The following is an 18,095-nucleotide window of genomic DNA, read 5'->3' on the forward strand; positions in this document are numbered from 1 at the left end:
TCCTCTTACTTAAATTATAATAGAGCGAGAGTGAGAAATTCCCACAATAGAAAATTTTTGGCTATAGCTGCATATCTTAAGCCCTCGGCACATACGGTCCGTTTAGTGACACGTTGGGACATGCGTTGTCCCAAAACAGTTAAATTATGTTTAACTTTAATGCGCCAGCCATGTTGTTGTTTTTCAAAAAACTTGACATCACTTACACATTTTTCATGTGGTTGTTGTAGCGCGACGCACAACGCACCGTATGTGCCGAGCGCTTTAGAGTGACGGTCTTTGTTTCAAATTTTGTCATCTTATGATTTTATACCCATTTGAGCCTGTTTCCAGCCTACAGGCATACTACCAAAGTGATCTTTGGTGGGTCTTTCTGGAACGTCGCCATTCCATTTATGTTTAAGGTCTTATTCCGAATTCCCTTCAAAATGTATCACTTTAACAAATTGCATGTTATTATACCACCCTTTCTTTTTAAGAGTCTAAGGACCTTTTTATTCTCATTAAACATTTATTTATCTAAAATAGCGATTAACTGGTGTCGAATTTCCCATAGTTAGCCCTTTTTTACAGTAATACGTATGTAGTTATAATTCAATTTTTCCAATTAATAAAAAATACAAAAATTTATTTTTAGGACCCAGTAACACCCTTTCTTTAACACTCAATTTGTTTACGAATGACTCCTCTCGGCGAGATATGTATGTATGTATACCTACATACATATATGCTCACAATAGTTAATAGGGGCCAAGTTTTTATGGTTTATTTATACAATGGTTGCCCCAAACAAAAACAACAGCAGCATATTGTACAAAGGGGTAGCGAATTTGTTAGTCTGTTATTTGTGATTTCTGATGAGGACGATGAATATTTTCACAAGCATCTTAAAAGTCATAAAAATGTCAATACAGGATGTTGATAGGCCATCTTTCTCTCTTCTAAAAAAAAAAGAAAAATACGGCAACAAAATAATAACTGTAGTAAATTTGATATCAAAGTTAGTTCAAAGTTTTGCCGTTTTTCATTGCCAAAATAAACAACAACAACAATGAAATAAAAGTTTAAAGGAGGATTTTATTGTAACAATTCAGTGATTTACATCTATTAGGCAAAGAGTTTTATTTTGCAATAAAGAGAAAGAAAACAAGGAGATATGGCAAGTGGAAAAAGGGATGACATCATAAAGAAGAAAGTTTCCCTTTTTTTGTTTGGTTTTGCAATTCATAAATTATTAGTTGGGCATGTGTGTGTGTATGCCTACAATTTGGGACACTATGAATGTAAATATGTGTGGATAAACGTAACATTTGGTGACATTCAAAGTATATCTTTAAGATAGAAATCAAATGTTGAAAATCCACTATTCAAAATAAAATTCCTATAAGCCTTGGCACGTAAAGGGTCAATTTATTTATCTCTTATCTTTTATTTCAACTCCATAACTATTTTTATGGGCTTTCAGTAATAAACACTTTTTTGAGATAAGAAATTTTTTTTTTAAGTTATAGCTTTAAAAAAAAAAAAAATAAAACCAAATAATTTTGTTTTACTATTTCCAGGTGGTCACAACATTGCCTTTGGATCATTTGAAATTCGTGGAAGAAAACGAATCCTAACAACATATCATCACAGAAGGACGAACGAAATTAAAAAATAAAATACAAAACGAACAAATCCAATATCCTTTCGAAAATATTATTTTTTCCTGCCTTTCAATATTTTTTTTTGAAATTAAAAAATAAAATCAACAGAAGTCCAAACGAACGCAGAAAATACACAACACAAACAATTCATATTTGTGTTATGTCCCATTGCTAAATGACGTATTCTGATGGTATTGACTGTACGGCGATTAAAAATGGAAGCTTGGCAATTTTATACAAATACAAATATAAACAAAATCAAATTAATGCCAGACCAACAACAACAGCAAAGTCAATATCAACAAAGGATAGCGAAACAGAAGCCGAAACACCAACAACCACAACAACAGCAAGAGATTCAGCATCAGGAGGACAATGTGGACGAAAGGCTGGAACATTATTTGCAAGAATATCAACATCAACAACAGCAACGACAAGAACTAAATCAGCGCCTGCAGCAACACCAGCCACAGCCAGAATATCAACAATTGAGAGAAAAAATCCCACAACGTCCACATGCAGCAGAAAATCACATTTTTATAACAAACGTAAATCAGAATTGCTTAACTGCCTCCAGTCTTGTGAGCAAACAAAACCAAAAAACAATATCGGCCACGAATTCAACGGACTGTTGCCCAATATCAGCAGCAATACCAACAGCACCACCACTAACAGCAAAAACAACAACGGCTACAGGACCAACAACAACACCACGAACAACAGCAACATTGATTCCGGCTCAGTCAACAGTATGTCAGCCCAAATGCAAACAAATAACAAGCGAAACAGTAGCATCCTTGTTGGTTATGTGCCACCATCAGCAACAGTATCAACAGCAGCAGCATCATCATCATCAGTACCAACGTCATCATCATCATCATCTGCATCTACAGCAACAACATCAACAACATTCTCAATATCAAACAGAAAATCTGCTGAATTTGAAACAGTATCCTCAGCAAAGGCCTCAAAAACACTATCTTCTTGTACAGCAGCATCAACAACAAAAAATCCATCACCATCATCAAGTAGCAGAAAAAGAACAACAACAAGAACATACACAGCATTGCCAAGAAGACTACCTGCCATCGTTGTATTCCGAAAACAGCTACAGCATCAAATCAAAAAATTTGAGAAAAAGCCTGTATTCGGTGATGGAACATCTGCTGGTGATTGTTTCGTTATTGATCGCATTAAGTGCTCATGTTGCCGGCGACGAATCTCAGGATTTCCAAAAGAACAGTAAGTACCTACCTTTTAGATAACTTTAAACGGCACTTTGTCATAACCACAAAAAAAATAAGAGCGTTTATTTTTAACGTACCACAAAAGCTTATCAAAACGCTTTGGGGATATTTTTTATGATGATACGCCTACGTGGGGTTATAAAAGTTATTTATTTGGAGGGTGATGTAATTCTTGGAAGATATGTAAGTTGACACAGTAGTGCGTAAAATGGATGGCATTAATGTCGTAATGTTGAAATATAGTTGCCATAGAAGTAATTTAATGATTCACATCTATCGAAGGCTTACTAAACAAAATCCCCCACATCTTAATGGCAAGTTCGTCCGCCTTGCACATTGAATGTGCCCTGTAGTGGAATTCTGTAACTCATTTTTCGAGTTACCGACAAATATCGGTATAATAAAAATTCCTAAATTAACTACCAAAATAAAGCAGCTGCTAAATCCTACCGATAGCAACAGTGCTGTCAATTTTTATTGATACTTTTCATTCATAGTTTTGCGTTTTAAGGTTAACGATTTTTGTCGGTAATTAAAAAAATTAGTTACAGAATTCCACTACTGGTCCGCTTCCTAGGCCAGACAACATGGCAGCGTATTGTGCGCGACATTTAGACATACCGTTCGAACTCGGCTATAAGGAAAAGTCCGATATGATATGAGATGCCTACTTTGCCATGTTTTCTGACTATTTCGTCTATGAAGATCCTCTGTATAAGTTAGAGGACACAATATTCGGTAGAACTGGCAAACTATCGATAATCAAACTATGATTTTTATCACTTTCGTAAAGCTTTGTTCATTTCGGACTCAAAGGCAATTAAGTTTTAAATTATTTGCGACAGATTACCCATTATTTCCGTTTGGTGGCCGACTTCACCATTGTTTTACGATAACAATCAAAACGATAGTCGGACTATGGATATTATTATATGGAATTATTAGTTTTCTTTCTGTTGCGAAAGTACCTATGCCCACAATTTAGTTGGAGAAGTTACTTGACCACTAGAAACCCTAAATGCCAAATTATAGATAATTCGGCGAGAAAATGTAGCTAAAACCAGCAAAATACCTGAAATCGGGCGGTTTCGTTATATGGGGGCTAAAAGAAAACGTGGACCTATGTCCATAATTTCTGATGGAGAAGTTTCTAGGTCAATGGGAGCCCTAAATTTCAAATTATAGCTAATTCGGTCTGAAAATTTAACTAAAAACGTAAAAAAAAGCTGAAATCGGGCGGTACCCCTATATGGGGGCTGTACCAAAAGGTAGACCTATGACCATCATTTTTGGCGGAGAATTTTTTTTATTACTGAGAACCCTTAATGCTAAACTATAGCTAATTCGGTCAGAACATGTTGCTAAAAATGTCAAAATACCGGAAATCGGGCGGAATCGTTATAGGCGGGCTATAAGAAAACGTGGACCTATGCCAATAATTTTTGGTGGAGAAGTATCTTGGTCACTGGAAACCCTAAACCTCAAATTCAAGGTCATTCGGTCAGAAAATGTGGCTAAAATCGCCATAGTATTTGAAATCGGGCTGTTACGTTATATGAAGGCTTACAAAAATTTGCCGGAGGGATTTTTAAATAAATCGCAATCAAAATTCATATTTGTAGGGTTTTTAGGAGAATTATTCTGTAGTAGCCAACATTGGGGTTATTGAAATTTAATTGTAACACACCGTCCCCATAGTAATGCATGGTTAACACACAATGTGCTTTTGTGTAGTTGTGTAGTGGGGCCGTAATGTTGTTGCAATTATGTACGCGATAATGTTATTACGTTTGGTCATTCCGTCCAACTTTCGGAACAATCAGGTGTTGTTGAGCTGGTAAGCGTGGACACAGTTGCTTTCATTGTCCTCTTTTGCTTGGGTGGGTGCATGATATTGGCACCCGCATGTTTACCGCGGTCTTTGCTTTTAATTTGCCTTGGTGTGGTCAAACAGTTCCTTCAATGATGTTTTTCTGCACTGTTCGTACTGCTCCAGAAAATGCACTTAACTTTCTCCCCATCCCCCCTATTCAATAAATTATATAAATATTATAAATAATAATTAATTTCAATACAAAATGGACGTTGAAATATTTTTGGCCAGAAAATTTGGATTTGAGACCATAGTGAATTGGTCTTGTTCAGCTTTTATATTGTTTTTCGTGAATGTTATACGACTCTTTTATTCTATTTTATTTTATTTTGTTTTATTTTATTTTATTTTATTTTATTTTATTTTATTTTATTTTATTTTATTTTATTTTATTTTATTTTATTTTATTTTATTTTATTTTATTTTATTTTATTTCATTTTATTTTATTTTATTTTATTTTATTTTATTTCATTTTATTTTATTTTATTTTATTTTATTTTATTTTATTTTATTTCATTTCATTTTATTTTATTTTATTTTATTTTATTTTATTTTATTTTATTTTATTTTATTTTATTTTATTTTATTTTATTTTATTTTATTTTATTTTATTTTATTTTATTTTATTTTATTTTATTTTATTTTATTTTATTTTATTTTATTTTATTTTATTTTATTTTATTTTATTTTATTTTATTTTATTTTATTTTATTTTATTTTATTTTATTTTATTTTATTTTATTTTATTTTATTTTATTTTATTTTATTTTATTTTATTTTATTTTATTTTATTTTATTTTATTTTATTTTATTTTATTTTATTTTATTTTATTTTATTTTATTTTATTTTATTTTATTTTATTTTATTTTATTTTATTTTATTTTATTTTATTTTATTTTATTTTATTTTATTTTATTTTATTTTATTTTATTTTATTTTATTTTATTTTATTTTATTTTATTTTATTTTATTTTATTTTATTTTATTTTATTTTATTTTATTTTATTTTATTTTATTTTATTTTATTTTATTTTATTTTATTTTATTTTATTTTATTTTATTTTATTTTATTTTATTTTATTTTATTTTATTTTATTTTATTTTATTTTATTTTATTTTATTTTATTTTATTTTATTTTATTTTATTTTATTTTATTTTATTTTATTTTATTTTATTTTATTTTATTTTATTTTATTTTATTTTATTTTATTTTATTTTATTTTATTTTATTTTATTTTATTTTATTTTATTTTATTTTATTTTATTTTATTTTATTTTATTTTATTTTATTTTATTTTATTTTATTTTATTTTATTTTATTTTATTTTAAATTTTATTTTATTATACCCTCATCATTTATGCTAACGAGGGTATATACAATTTTATGCGGGCAAAATGAGCCTCATTGAAACAAGTGTGTTGGGACGAAATATGTTTCAGAAAATTTGGAGTTGATTTAGCCATGTCCGCCCGTCTGTCTGTCTGGCTGGAGCGCACCAGAACTCTAGAACGGATCAACCGATTCGGTCCAAAATTTGGCTTTCGTAATATTTTGTTCAAACATAGTTTAAGTTCGAAAATGGGTTACATCGGTCCACTCCTTCCGGTACCTCCCCCACAAAAGTTCGAAAATGTTCGGAAAATTTGTACGCAAGATAACCCTTGAAGGGACTAGCCGATTTGGTCCATACTTTGCACATCGTGAAAATTTTACCAGACTTAGATAAGGCTCCAATATGGTCTAATTCGGTCCACTTCTTCAAGTACTTCCCACACAAAATTTCGGAAAGTTCAGTTTAGGACCTGCTCTCGAATCGCTGCCCATACGACGCTATAAGTTTCATCAGGGGCTACTCCATACTTCCTGAAAAAATAGCCTGAAAGGTACAAAAAACCCCTATGACACGGTGTGTAGTGGTTGGAGCGCAAGATAACTCTCGAACGGATCTGCCGATTCGGTCCAACATTTGGCATTCGTAATATTTTGTCCAAACTTAGTTTAAGTTCGAAGATAATCCATATAGGTCCACTCCTTCAGGTACAACACCTCACAAAAGTTCAAAAATGTTCGGAAAAATTGAGCGCACGATAACTCTTAAAGGAAGTAACCTATTTGGTCCATATTTTGCACGTCGTGGAATTTCTACCAGACTTAGATGAGGTTCCAATATGGACTCAATCGGTCCACTCCTTTGGGTAGCTCCAACACAAAATTTCGGAAAAGTTTAGGACCTGCTCTCGTATCGCTTTAATTTTTTTTGTAGCAACTTGTATTCACTGCCCCCCATACGACGCTATAAGTTTCATCAGGGGCTACTCCATACTTCCTGAAAAAATAGCCTGAAAGGTACAAAAAACCCCTGCGACACGGTGTGTAGTGGTTGGATCGCAAGATAACTCTCGAACGGATATGCCGATTCGGTCCCAAATGTGGCTTTCGTAATATTTTGTGGACTATATTTGTCCACTCCTTCGGTACCTCCCACACAACATTTTGGATAAATTCACTTTAAGACCTGCTCTCGAATCACTTTGTTTTTTGTTGAAGCAACTTGCATTCGCTGCCACAATTACGACAGTAAAAGTTTTTTCAGGGGATAAGTCCATACCCCTTGAGAAAACAGCCCGAAAATTTTAAAAACCCCTATGGCACCATATGTAGTGGCTGGAGTGCTCCAACCGAATACTGCGTTCGTCCACACTTTGGATATTATAATATTTCTTTGACTATTACATGTAATTCGAAGGTGGTGCTTATAGGTCCACTCCTTCCGATACCTCCCCCACAAAAGTTCGAATATATTCGCTAAAACGATACGCGCGATTTTTCATAGACGTGGCAACCGATTTGGTCCAAACTTTGGATCTCTAAATATTGTCGAAACTTAATTTATGTTCAAATTTGGGCCCTATCTGTCCAATCCTTAAAGTACCACCCACAGAAATGTTCAACATTTTTGTGTGGTTAAGGGTCTGTTCGAGGATCCTTTGGACATTTTTACAGAAGATTTCCCTAGTGGCCCTGTTTACAGCGATATAATGTTTTTCGTAGGCTAGTATGATAAAAAAGCCCTATTTATCGTTATCCCCTTAAATTTTTGAGCTTTAATCCTACTATACTTTTGTCGGTTCATACGCCCAAAACTTTGAAAACCCGGCTGAAAACTCATTTTTTTTTGAAAAAAAAAAAAAAAAATTATCCACACGGGCTAAGGGTATATCTCTGTCGGCAAAGCCGACTGATACTTTTGCTTGTTTAATGGTACAGCGCACAAACCGTAACTGCAACATTTTTTAAATTTATTGATGATTTGTCCCTTTAACCCACCGGTCAGAACATGCCTCAATTTTCACTTTTTGTGTTGTTACGTAATAGAAAGCCAAAGCCTATCACTTTTATGAAATTAAATAATTTGGATTTCATTTCATTTTCATGAATCCCGGATACTCATTTAAGTTGTATTGTTTTGCTCTATTCATTACCATGCCAGCTGTAAAAGTTTGTTTGTGATTTGAAAAAGTTTCGCCATTACACAACCAGCAAATAAATAGAAGAAGAATCGCAAACCACAAATATGCCCAACTACTGACGAAGGTATGCTGCTGTATGCTGTAATTATAAAACTGACAAACTAACCACAGAATCTGAGAATTACTCATGTGGTTGGATTACTAATTTTGTAAGAATATTTGGTTAAATAAAACTTTTGCTGCTGCCGTTGCCTCAAAATCTAATCACAACAAATTCTTGTTCCAATTATCTGAAAGTCAATGTTCGAGTTCCATTCCTATTTCAACAAAGTCATTATTTGTCTTCGTCTTTGGTTCTAGACTAATTTCAAAGTAAACAATTTGGAATTAAGAAAAAGGCAGCAGCACCCCGCCTCCGTCCAATCAAAAGATATGTTACTTGATATGCTTTTGTGGGTGTAGTAGTAGAGGTGATTGAGGTCATAGTTTACTTAGAGCTAACACGAAGTTAAACAATGACCACCAATACCGCACAAACACAGCATAGCAAATAAATATACAAATACCCAAAAAGTCAAATAGCAACACATTTAGATAGCAAACTTAGTGAATTTCAACAACAGCCCACAAAAAATTGCAAACTTCTTTAATCGACCATAATTTACCTGGCTAATGCTGGTAGAGTTGGTTGGTTTGTTTGCTTGCTTACTTGCTAGCTAGCTTGTTGTTCCAACTTACAATTTTATTTACTTTTAATAGAGTGGCTAGAATACGGAGTACATTCTACGTTTATGGGTATAACTAGTACGTGTTGGCTACCAAGAAACTTAACATTCCTCTACTGGACAATGAGGTTAAATTCCACCAAAATGTAAAGCAAGGACTTTCTTAAGTTACGTCCGCAAACAGAAGTGAGAGTGTGTGTGTGGTGCAAGGTTTGGTCCCTTAGCACAGAATAAAATACCATTTATCATGCCATTCGAAAGGAGCAACAACAGTAACGGCTTAAACCAAACTTCAAGTCATAAATAAACTCAACATTTTCTACACACATAAATACATTTATGGTTTTTGGCCAAGGTAAAGATATGGACTAGCTGCCTAGCTCTACGTATTTGGGAAATGTAAACACGATAACCAAAAAAAACCGAAATATGACATTTAAACCCAAGTGCCTCATTGGCACTTAATCATGTTGAAATATATTATTGCAAATTTCCAGCCAAAGTGCTACTCTTTTATACAGTGTCCTTAGCTGCAGCAAGCAAACCTTCTGCTATATGCGCTATATGCTTTTGCCCATCACAAAAAAAAAAAACACCCATAACATTATTGTACTTGGTTTCCCGTATTTGCATATTTTATTCCAGGAATCCATTTTCCGAATAGTCTTTGTTTTTATATGTAGATTGATGCATTCGTTTCTTCGTTCATTCATTCAATCCGGTCATATTGCTTTCGTTTTTTTTTTTTTTGGAAAACCACAGATTTTTGGTCATTCAGCCACCAGTTCTTCTTCTTCATTCGTTCGTTTTGTTTTTCATAGCCGTTGTTTTTGTTTATCTACTTTACGGATTTCAGCGAATGAAAATGATTTGTTTTTCTTCAGATTTCTATAAACAACTTTGTTTTCCTCACACACACACACACACCAGCAAAAGCGAGTGCGGTAAGTTGGCCACACGGCAAGTGGTCATAAAGGATGAGATTGAGTTGTACTGTTTTGCACGTTCATTCATGAGAAATGTTATTGCTTTGATTTTTTATTTAAAGTTGAGTTTCGATGTTGTTTTGCTGCACGATGAAATTAAAAAAGGCAAAAGCAAAACAATGATTCTGGAATAATCCAATTGTCCTGAAAATAAAGGGTTATAGAAAAAACCAAGACATGACGTTAAGTCTTGTCGTAAAAAACTATATTCTACGAATATTCCGTCAGGATTGGAGAGGTCTTTTGTCATATCAAATGGCAGTCCAATTTTAAATTTAGCGTTTTTTATAGCCAATTTTTCTTCCAGGCATAGATCAGATTCGTATATAGACCATATCTGCCCACTCTTACGTATATCTCTCACATAAAATACAATTTTTTTCTTGCAAAGGTACGTTTTAAGGATATGTTTTAATCGCTTTTTACAGTCTGAGTTACGATACAATAGAATATTTCGGGGGCAAGTCCATAGCTGCTACGAGATAATGGCTTAAAAGCACTAAAAACCCTGACGTCATTAATCGAAACTTTGAATACCGTAGAATTTCTTCTAAATAAACATTTAGTTCCAAGAAGGTCTATGTAGCACAACACCTTCGGATTTTAAATTTGTTTGGTCAAGTGCAGTTTAACGGCTGTTCAAGGTTTCTTTTGAAATTTTTGCCGAAGGAAATATTGTTTTTCGTGGGCAAGTCCATGCTCTAAAAATCCTACGTTGACCAAATAAAATTGCTTTTGGGCACTTGTCCAATCGTAAACAGGGAATAACATTGGTCCAACCTTTAAGCAAAGTAACATTTCTTACACACATGAATCAATCAATCTATATCGGACATATCCTTCGGGTAACTTCCATAAAAAAGTATAAAACTTTATATGAAAACCAGATCGACAATTCTGTTTAAATATTTATCGAATGTAGATCTTGTAATTACTTTTACAATGATATAATTTTTTCGTGGGCAAGTCCACGCTTCCTGACATAAAATCCTGCGGTGACCAACTAAAATGTTTAGGTAACTTAGTAATTGTCCAAAATTTAACCAGTTCCCAGATACGATATTCCTTTAGTTACTTCCAGTTTAAGACTATTTCTCCGATCGTTTTGAGAATATAATAGTGGATCACTGCAGCATTATATTTTTGTTCTTGGGGAAATAAACGTTTCCTCAGAATGGGCCCTGGTGTGTCCCATTGTTGGGTGAAATAATTAGGACTATAATTAGGATATCTTCCCCACAAACACCCAAAGCAAAGCCAACTGATTATATTTTACTTCTTATAGTCAAATCTGAACTCATGTAGGACTTGCGGTTTCCGAGCAAAATCGTGAAAACCTTAAAAACCTAAATATGTGAACTTTGGTCGCTATTTATTAAAAAAATCCATCCAGCGATTCTTTCTTGTTTTGTGATATTTCTCATCTATAAACATGGCAGTTTCAGAATCCGTAAAAATGTCCTTGGTGTAAGCGGTTTTCATTTAAAGTTAGTTAAGGTACACTGTGCATAACATTGTACAGCCAATCATTTGTCCTAATTTGAACTTCTATATCACAATAACGGTAAAAACTACGAAGATATCATAAAAGTCAATCTTATACCCTCAGCATTTATGCTAACGAGGGTATATGTGCAAAATGTGCCTCATCGAAATAATGGTTTTAGACCCCAAGTATGTTTAGACGAAATGTGTTTCAGACAATTTGGAGTCGATTGAGCAATGTCCGTCTGTCTGGCTGGCTGGAGCGCACGATAACTCCGGAACGGATCAACCGATTCGGTCCAAAATTTGGCTTTCGAAATATTTTGTCCAAACTTAGTTTAAGTTTGAAGATGGGTTATACCGGTCCACTCCTTCCGGTACCTCCCCCACAAAAGTTCGAAAATGTTCGGAAAATTTGTGTGCACCATAACTCTTGAAGGGAGTAACCGATTTGGTCCATATTTGGTACATCGTGAAATTCCTACCAGACTTGGATGAGGTTCCAATAGGGACTCAATCGGTCCATTCCTTCGGGTACCACCCACACAAAATTTCGGAAAAGGTCAGTTTAGCTACTGCTCTCGAATCGCTTTGATTTTTGTTGTGCCAACTTGTATTCACTGCCCCCATACGACGGTACAAGTTTCATCAGGGGAAAGCCCATACTTCTTGAGAAAATAGCCTGAAAGTTGTAAAAATGCCTATGACCCCTTGTGTAGTGGTTGGAGCGCAAGATAACTCTCGAGCGAATCTGCCGATTCGGTCGGAAATGTGGAATTCATAATATTTTGTGCCAACTTAGTTTAAGTTCGAAGATAAGCCATATTGGTCCACTCCTTCATGTACCTCCCCCACAAAAGTTCAAAAATGTTCGGAAAAATTTTGCGCGGATAACTCTTGAAGGGAGTGACAGATGTAATCCATGCTTTGCACATCCTAATATATCTACCAGATATAGATCAGGTTCGAATATGGAATATATGTATTTGTCTACTCCTTCTGGTACCTCTCACACACAATTTCGGATAAGTTCACTTTAAGACCTGCTCTCGAATCACGTTGATTTTTGTTGAAGCGACTTCCATTCGCTACCTCCATTACGATGGTGAAAGTTTTTTCAGGGGCAAGTCCATATTTCTTAGGAAAACAGCCCGAAAGGTGTAAAAAAAATCCCTATGTCACCATATGTGACGGTAGAAGAGCACGATAACCGAATTGGTCCAACATTTGGTCTTCGTCGTATTATATCCAAGCTTAGTTTCATGGGGCAATACCGGCCCACAACTTCCGATACTTCTCCCCAATATTAAAAAAATGTCACTAAAATGCTAGGACGATATCACTTAAATGAGGCAACCACTTTGGTCCAAACTTTGGAAAACTCCCCCGTAAAGGTTCAACATTTGTGTCTTAGTGCAGTAATTCTTAATCCACATTTTTGTCGGCAAGTTCAAATGTCCAAAAAGGGCCACAAAATTCTTAAGAGACCTTAAACACACTTGATCTGTCCGCAGGTGAAAGTTTCACTTCACATTGGCTGAGGGTATATATTTGTCGGCAAAGCCGACTGACACTTTTTTACTTGTTAATTTTTCTCATATATGAACAGTGTAGTTTCGGAATCCGCAAAAACTTCCCAAGTGTAAGCAACTTCCATTTACATTTGGCTCAAGAGCACCGTGTAGGTGGGCCTTTATGAAGGCACAACTCAACGATCTTTCCTGATGAATGGCTAGCAAGTTAGTCGAAATTTACATTAGTCAATTTTCCTTGCGCCAACTGTCGGTTTGAGAGAAAAAGAGGTGGGACCTATGTGACCTTTTACCTTTCACAACTCTTTCTTACCGACAAACTGATAGTTACCGCAAGAAAAATACCTAATGTAAATCTGGGCGTAGTAAAAATTGCCTAAGATGGGCCGCTTTAAAGCATTCAGATCATTATCGAGAGAAGTATGGAGAATAAAACAAGTAACGTAGTATGTCAGCTTTGCCCTCAGCCTCGGAAAGAAACACCAAACTTCTTACGTCTATAGGGGTTCTTTTGTGTTTTTTGGGCCAATTTCTCATGGAGTATGGGGTTTTCTCCGAAACCGTCTTATTGCATTTGGGCCATTATTTCCCTAAGAAGGGACTTGCCCCTGACAAAATTGTACCGTCGTAAAAGAGAACGCAAGGACAACCTGCTGAATAAACAATCAAAACCATCCGAGAGTAGCTCTTAAACTTCACTTTTTTCGAATTTTGGATAGGAGGTATCCGAGGGAGTGGACCAATGTAGACCATATTCCAATCTGAAGGAATAATACGATTTGTGAAGTGTGTACCAAATCGATTGCTTCCTTCAAGAGTTATCGTTCACACCATTTTTCTGAACATTTTTTAACTTTTGTGGGGGAGTTACCCGAAGGAGTACACCGATATGGGCCATCTTCGAAATTTGGTTCGAAACGATCTAAACATACTTGGGGTCTAAAACCATTATTTTGATGAGGAAGACATTTTGTGATTTAGAAAGTTTCGGTCAAATTGGATACTCGATTTGTAAATTATTGCGCTCATCGGAAATTTTAATTGGTTCCGGAGGCGTTTGAGCTCATTATCTCAGGAGCAAAATTAAACTCTCGTTATAGGTGCTGTGAGGACAAGCCGCTGCAAAAAATTTAAAAAAGATATTTGAACCTAACCTATATAAAAATGGAAGAAAGACTACGTATACTCCTTTTGTCGTTGGAGTGTCGTGTTGTCTGTCTTTTACTTCCTCAAAATTACAGATACCAACAATTGGTCCGAGTTCTGTGGACACATTGCGCGTCGATACCATCAACTTTGTCTTATCGACGCGCTATTTCTTTTAACATATCGTGCATCTCGTTACCCTTTCCAGCAGGGTGTTGAAGAGATATCTATTTATTTTGATTATTCAGTTATGCTACTGCTTTGTGACGTCATTCATTGTAACCCCTTCTCATCTACCTTAGTTACTACGTCAGCCCCATTACTTGTTTACATACATCTGTCTGTTTGTATGTGCGTACATGTTTGTACTTGTCAATCGGTTAGCATTTCGCCTGAATATTGGAGAACCTCCTTGAATAAGGAGACTACACCAGTCTATGTATCAGCAGGCACCTATAAATTCGCGAAAAGAGCGGCTGGGCGAGTGAGTTGTAAATTGGAACACGACATAAAATCTTCAGTGTAATCTGAAGAGAAAAGAAGTAATCTGCACAGAGTATAGCTGTGTGCTAGTGGAGAAATAAAGTCTTTCGTGAATAAGTGAATAACGTCTATAAAGCATTGCAGAATCGTAATCTAAAACGAAACCTCGTTTTTTTTTGTACGAATCGTATCGGGGAAACAATATCTACACGGGTTTAATTAAACCCTAATTTAGTAACAATATGTTGGAATTAGAACACCCTCCTGTTAAACACCCTATAAGTCCACCAAACTACTTTAGACAATTTACTTTAGTTTTTGCTGTAGTTGTTTTTTTTTTTTTTTCTATAAATTCTTCTAACCTAGATTTATTATAGAGATTTGTTGCTGTGGTGGCCTGACCATTTGATTCTTTTACTTTTTGTTCAATTTGGCTATTTGTTTGGCATAAAGAAATATTTTTCATAACCAACAAACACACATTGAAAATAATGATGGTAAACAACAACAAATCCAAAACACTATTGCTTAAATTCCGGAACAAAAACAAACACCATTTGGGCAAAAGAAAAAGTTTGTGTTTTATGCTGTTTCAGTTGTTGGTGTGTACTTCAACTTACTGTTGCTTGCTAACAAACAAAGCGGAAAAGAAGAAGAACGAAATTTATTCATTTCATATGGTTCAATACAAAAATACGGCAGCCTTGCTATATCCTTGATACATGGAAACCCCTGCGGCATAAAATGTTAAATTTTTTCCCACTTGGTTTTTTTGTTTCATTGAAAACGAGAAGAAATACACAAACTTTTGTGGGAGGCGAAATATTTGCAGGAGCAAACGAATGGAAGGGCTAGGGAAAATAAGAACTTTGAATTGTCTTGAAAAAAACCCGTTATAATCTTAAAATATTCGCTCGTGAATCAAATGTAATCAGACAGTTGTTAGCAGCAGAAGAAGAAGAAAAAACTTTTGCCATGCTTTTTTGCACAGTTGGCAAAAAACACACCAAATTTCAGTATATTTGTCAAAGTGTGTGCCATTGATTTTTATCAATGAATTTTATTTATCTCGAAAATTTAAACCAAATACTTGGTCATTCTTCATTTACTTTTCCTGAGTGGCTGGCTCCACCTAGTTATACGGAATTCCAAGAAAATCGTTTTTTTTCTTGCATGGCAAATGATCTATGACATGAAGGCAGCATCTCCATTGCATCCTACCAAATCAGCAGGAGTTAACTTAAGAAGAAACTGACAAAAAAACAAGAAAAACAACAATCCCCTTTTTGCCATAAAAACGAAATGACTGCATGAATGAATGAACGAACCATTCGTTCCAGGATATTTTCACCCTGGCGTTTCTGAATGGCTGCCATCGGAGTGCCACCATAATAATATCGTCGTCACTGTTGAAAATCAGCGAATTGTCATTATGAAAATGACACATGTGTCGCTTGCATTCAAAATGATGCTTTATGTTTTTCTCCCCACTGGCAGCTCACTGACGGAACACAAAAAGCCAGCAATACAGCAAAAGCCAAAGTTAGAGCAGTCCACAGTCAGTGAACAGCTAACAGTGTGGCGGAGCAGCCAAGAAACTAAAGACCCATTAGCTTTTATTCATGACGACAACAACGGCAACAGGAACAACAACAAGAACAGCGACAAAGACCATTGTATATTCGAAAGGCAATGGGGATTCGCAAAAGAATAGAAATCACATGCATACATACAAGCAAACAACAAACATACAGTCAGAGTCAAAAGAAAGTTTACACCTCACAAAAAGTTGTTGATAGCATAATTACACCAGTATAATGATATAATAAATATAAAACACAAATACAATTTTTTTAAGTGTTTAGTGGTGAATTAAAATCCAGAAAATATTGGGCCTTGTATAAGCTTAATTACGAAATAAATGAAGATTGATCAAATAATCCAAAATTTTAAGAGTCAAAAGAAAGTTTACACTCTTGCCAAAAGTAAAACATTTTTTTTAATTCTTTAGCTTGACATGCCTTTATTTTGGCTTTTTAGCTTATTTTCATTCTTTTCGTGTGTCTAAATAATAAATCCACCAGTATTTTGGTGAAATCCGGTGATAATACCCCATTGGACCCAAATTACAGCTTTCGGGCAATTTTGGCACAAAATGGGGCGTTTTTTTAACATTCTTTTGGATTTTTTCGGTAATTACTCAATGGATTTTAGGTCTAGAGACTACAATGAGTGATCCTAGATGCATGGGAGTAAAACATAGCAATAAATTATCCATAAATATGGGTGAAACCTTCATATCCCTGCCCAAATGTCAGATACCCCTTTGATATAAGCCCCATTTCAGTTCACTGGGATCTGTAATCTCGTGTCAATATGAGTGTATGATATTGTTCTTTTATCCTTGAACCCATACAAATTATTTCTTTGAAGCCTGCTTCTGTCAGGCACCCGATGAACATATATAGGACACTCCATCAAGTTTGATTTTGTATACAACATTTTCACCGTTAAAAGCTTCGTTCATATTTTTCGACAGTTATGGCATATTTTGCGCCCAAATGTGTGAAAATGGTTATGACAATATAAAAATACATTTTCCCAAACTATATTTGGTGAAAAAATGCCAAACCTGTGGAAAAATATGAACAAAGCTTTTAACGGTGAAAATGTTGTATAAAAAATCAAACTTGATGGAATGTCCTATATATGTTCACCGGGTACCTGACAGAAGCAGGCTTCAAAGAAATAGTTTGTATGGGTTCAAGGATAAGAGAACAATATCATATACTCATATTGACACGAGATTACAGATCCCAGTGAAGTGAAATGGGGCTTATATCAAAGGGGTATCTGACATTTGGGCAGGGATATGAAGGTTTCACCCATATTTATGGATAATTTATTGCTATGTTTTACTCCCATGCATCTAGGATCACTGATTGTAGTCTCTAGACCTCAAATCCATTGAGTAATTACCGAAAAAATCCAAAAGAATGTTAAAAAAGCCCCATTTTGTGCCAAAATTGCCCGAAAGCTGTAATTTGGGTCGAATGGGGTGTTATCACCGGATTTCACCAAAATACTGGTGGATTTATTATTTAGACACACGAATAGAATCAAAATAAGCTAAAAAGCCAAAATAAAACAAGGTCAAGCTAAAGAATTAAAAAATGTTTTACTTTTGGCAAGAGTGTAAACTTTCTTTGGACTCTTAAAATTTTGGGTTATTTTATCAATCTTCATGTATTTTATAATTAAGCTTATACAAGGCCCAATATTTTCTGGATTTTAATTCACCACTAAACACTTAAAAAATTTGTATTTGTGTTTTATATTTATTATATCGTTACACCGGTGTAATTATGCTATTAACAACTTCTTGTGAGGTGTAAACTTTCTTTTGACTCTGACTGTATTTAAACTCCTTGCTTACTACATTCATACATAAGCATGGATGTGTGAGGATTGAGGAGGAAAAACATCATTAAATAACTA

The 18,095-nt window shown here is 34.6% G+C and overlaps 1 protein-coding gene across 10 annotated transcripts in view; it reads left to right on the plus strand.

Moving 5' to 3' along the window:
• side (motor axon guidance molcule sidestep) overlaps positions 1-18,095 on the plus strand; it is a 704,399-nt gene that overhangs the window by 195,654 nt on the left and 490,650 nt on the right. For all 10 annotated transcript variants that reach the window (XM_073961267.1, XM_073961269.1, XM_073961268.1 and 7 more), the window contains exon 3: positions 1,563-2,888. In XM_073961267.1, coding sequence (XP_073817368.1) covers positions 1,835-2,888 — 1,054 coding nt within the window. In that variant the 5' untranslated portion in view covers positions 1,563-1,834. The remainder of the gene's footprint in view (positions 1-1,562; positions 2,889-18,095) is intronic.

The sequence above is a fragment of the Musca autumnalis genome, unplaced genomic scaffold, assembly GCF_047663935.1.
Source record: "Musca autumnalis isolate F117 unplaced genomic scaffold, ASM4766393v1 scaffold_1, whole genome shotgun sequence".
Lineage (NCBI taxonomy): Eukaryota > Metazoa > Arthropoda > Insecta > Diptera > Muscidae > Musca > Musca autumnalis.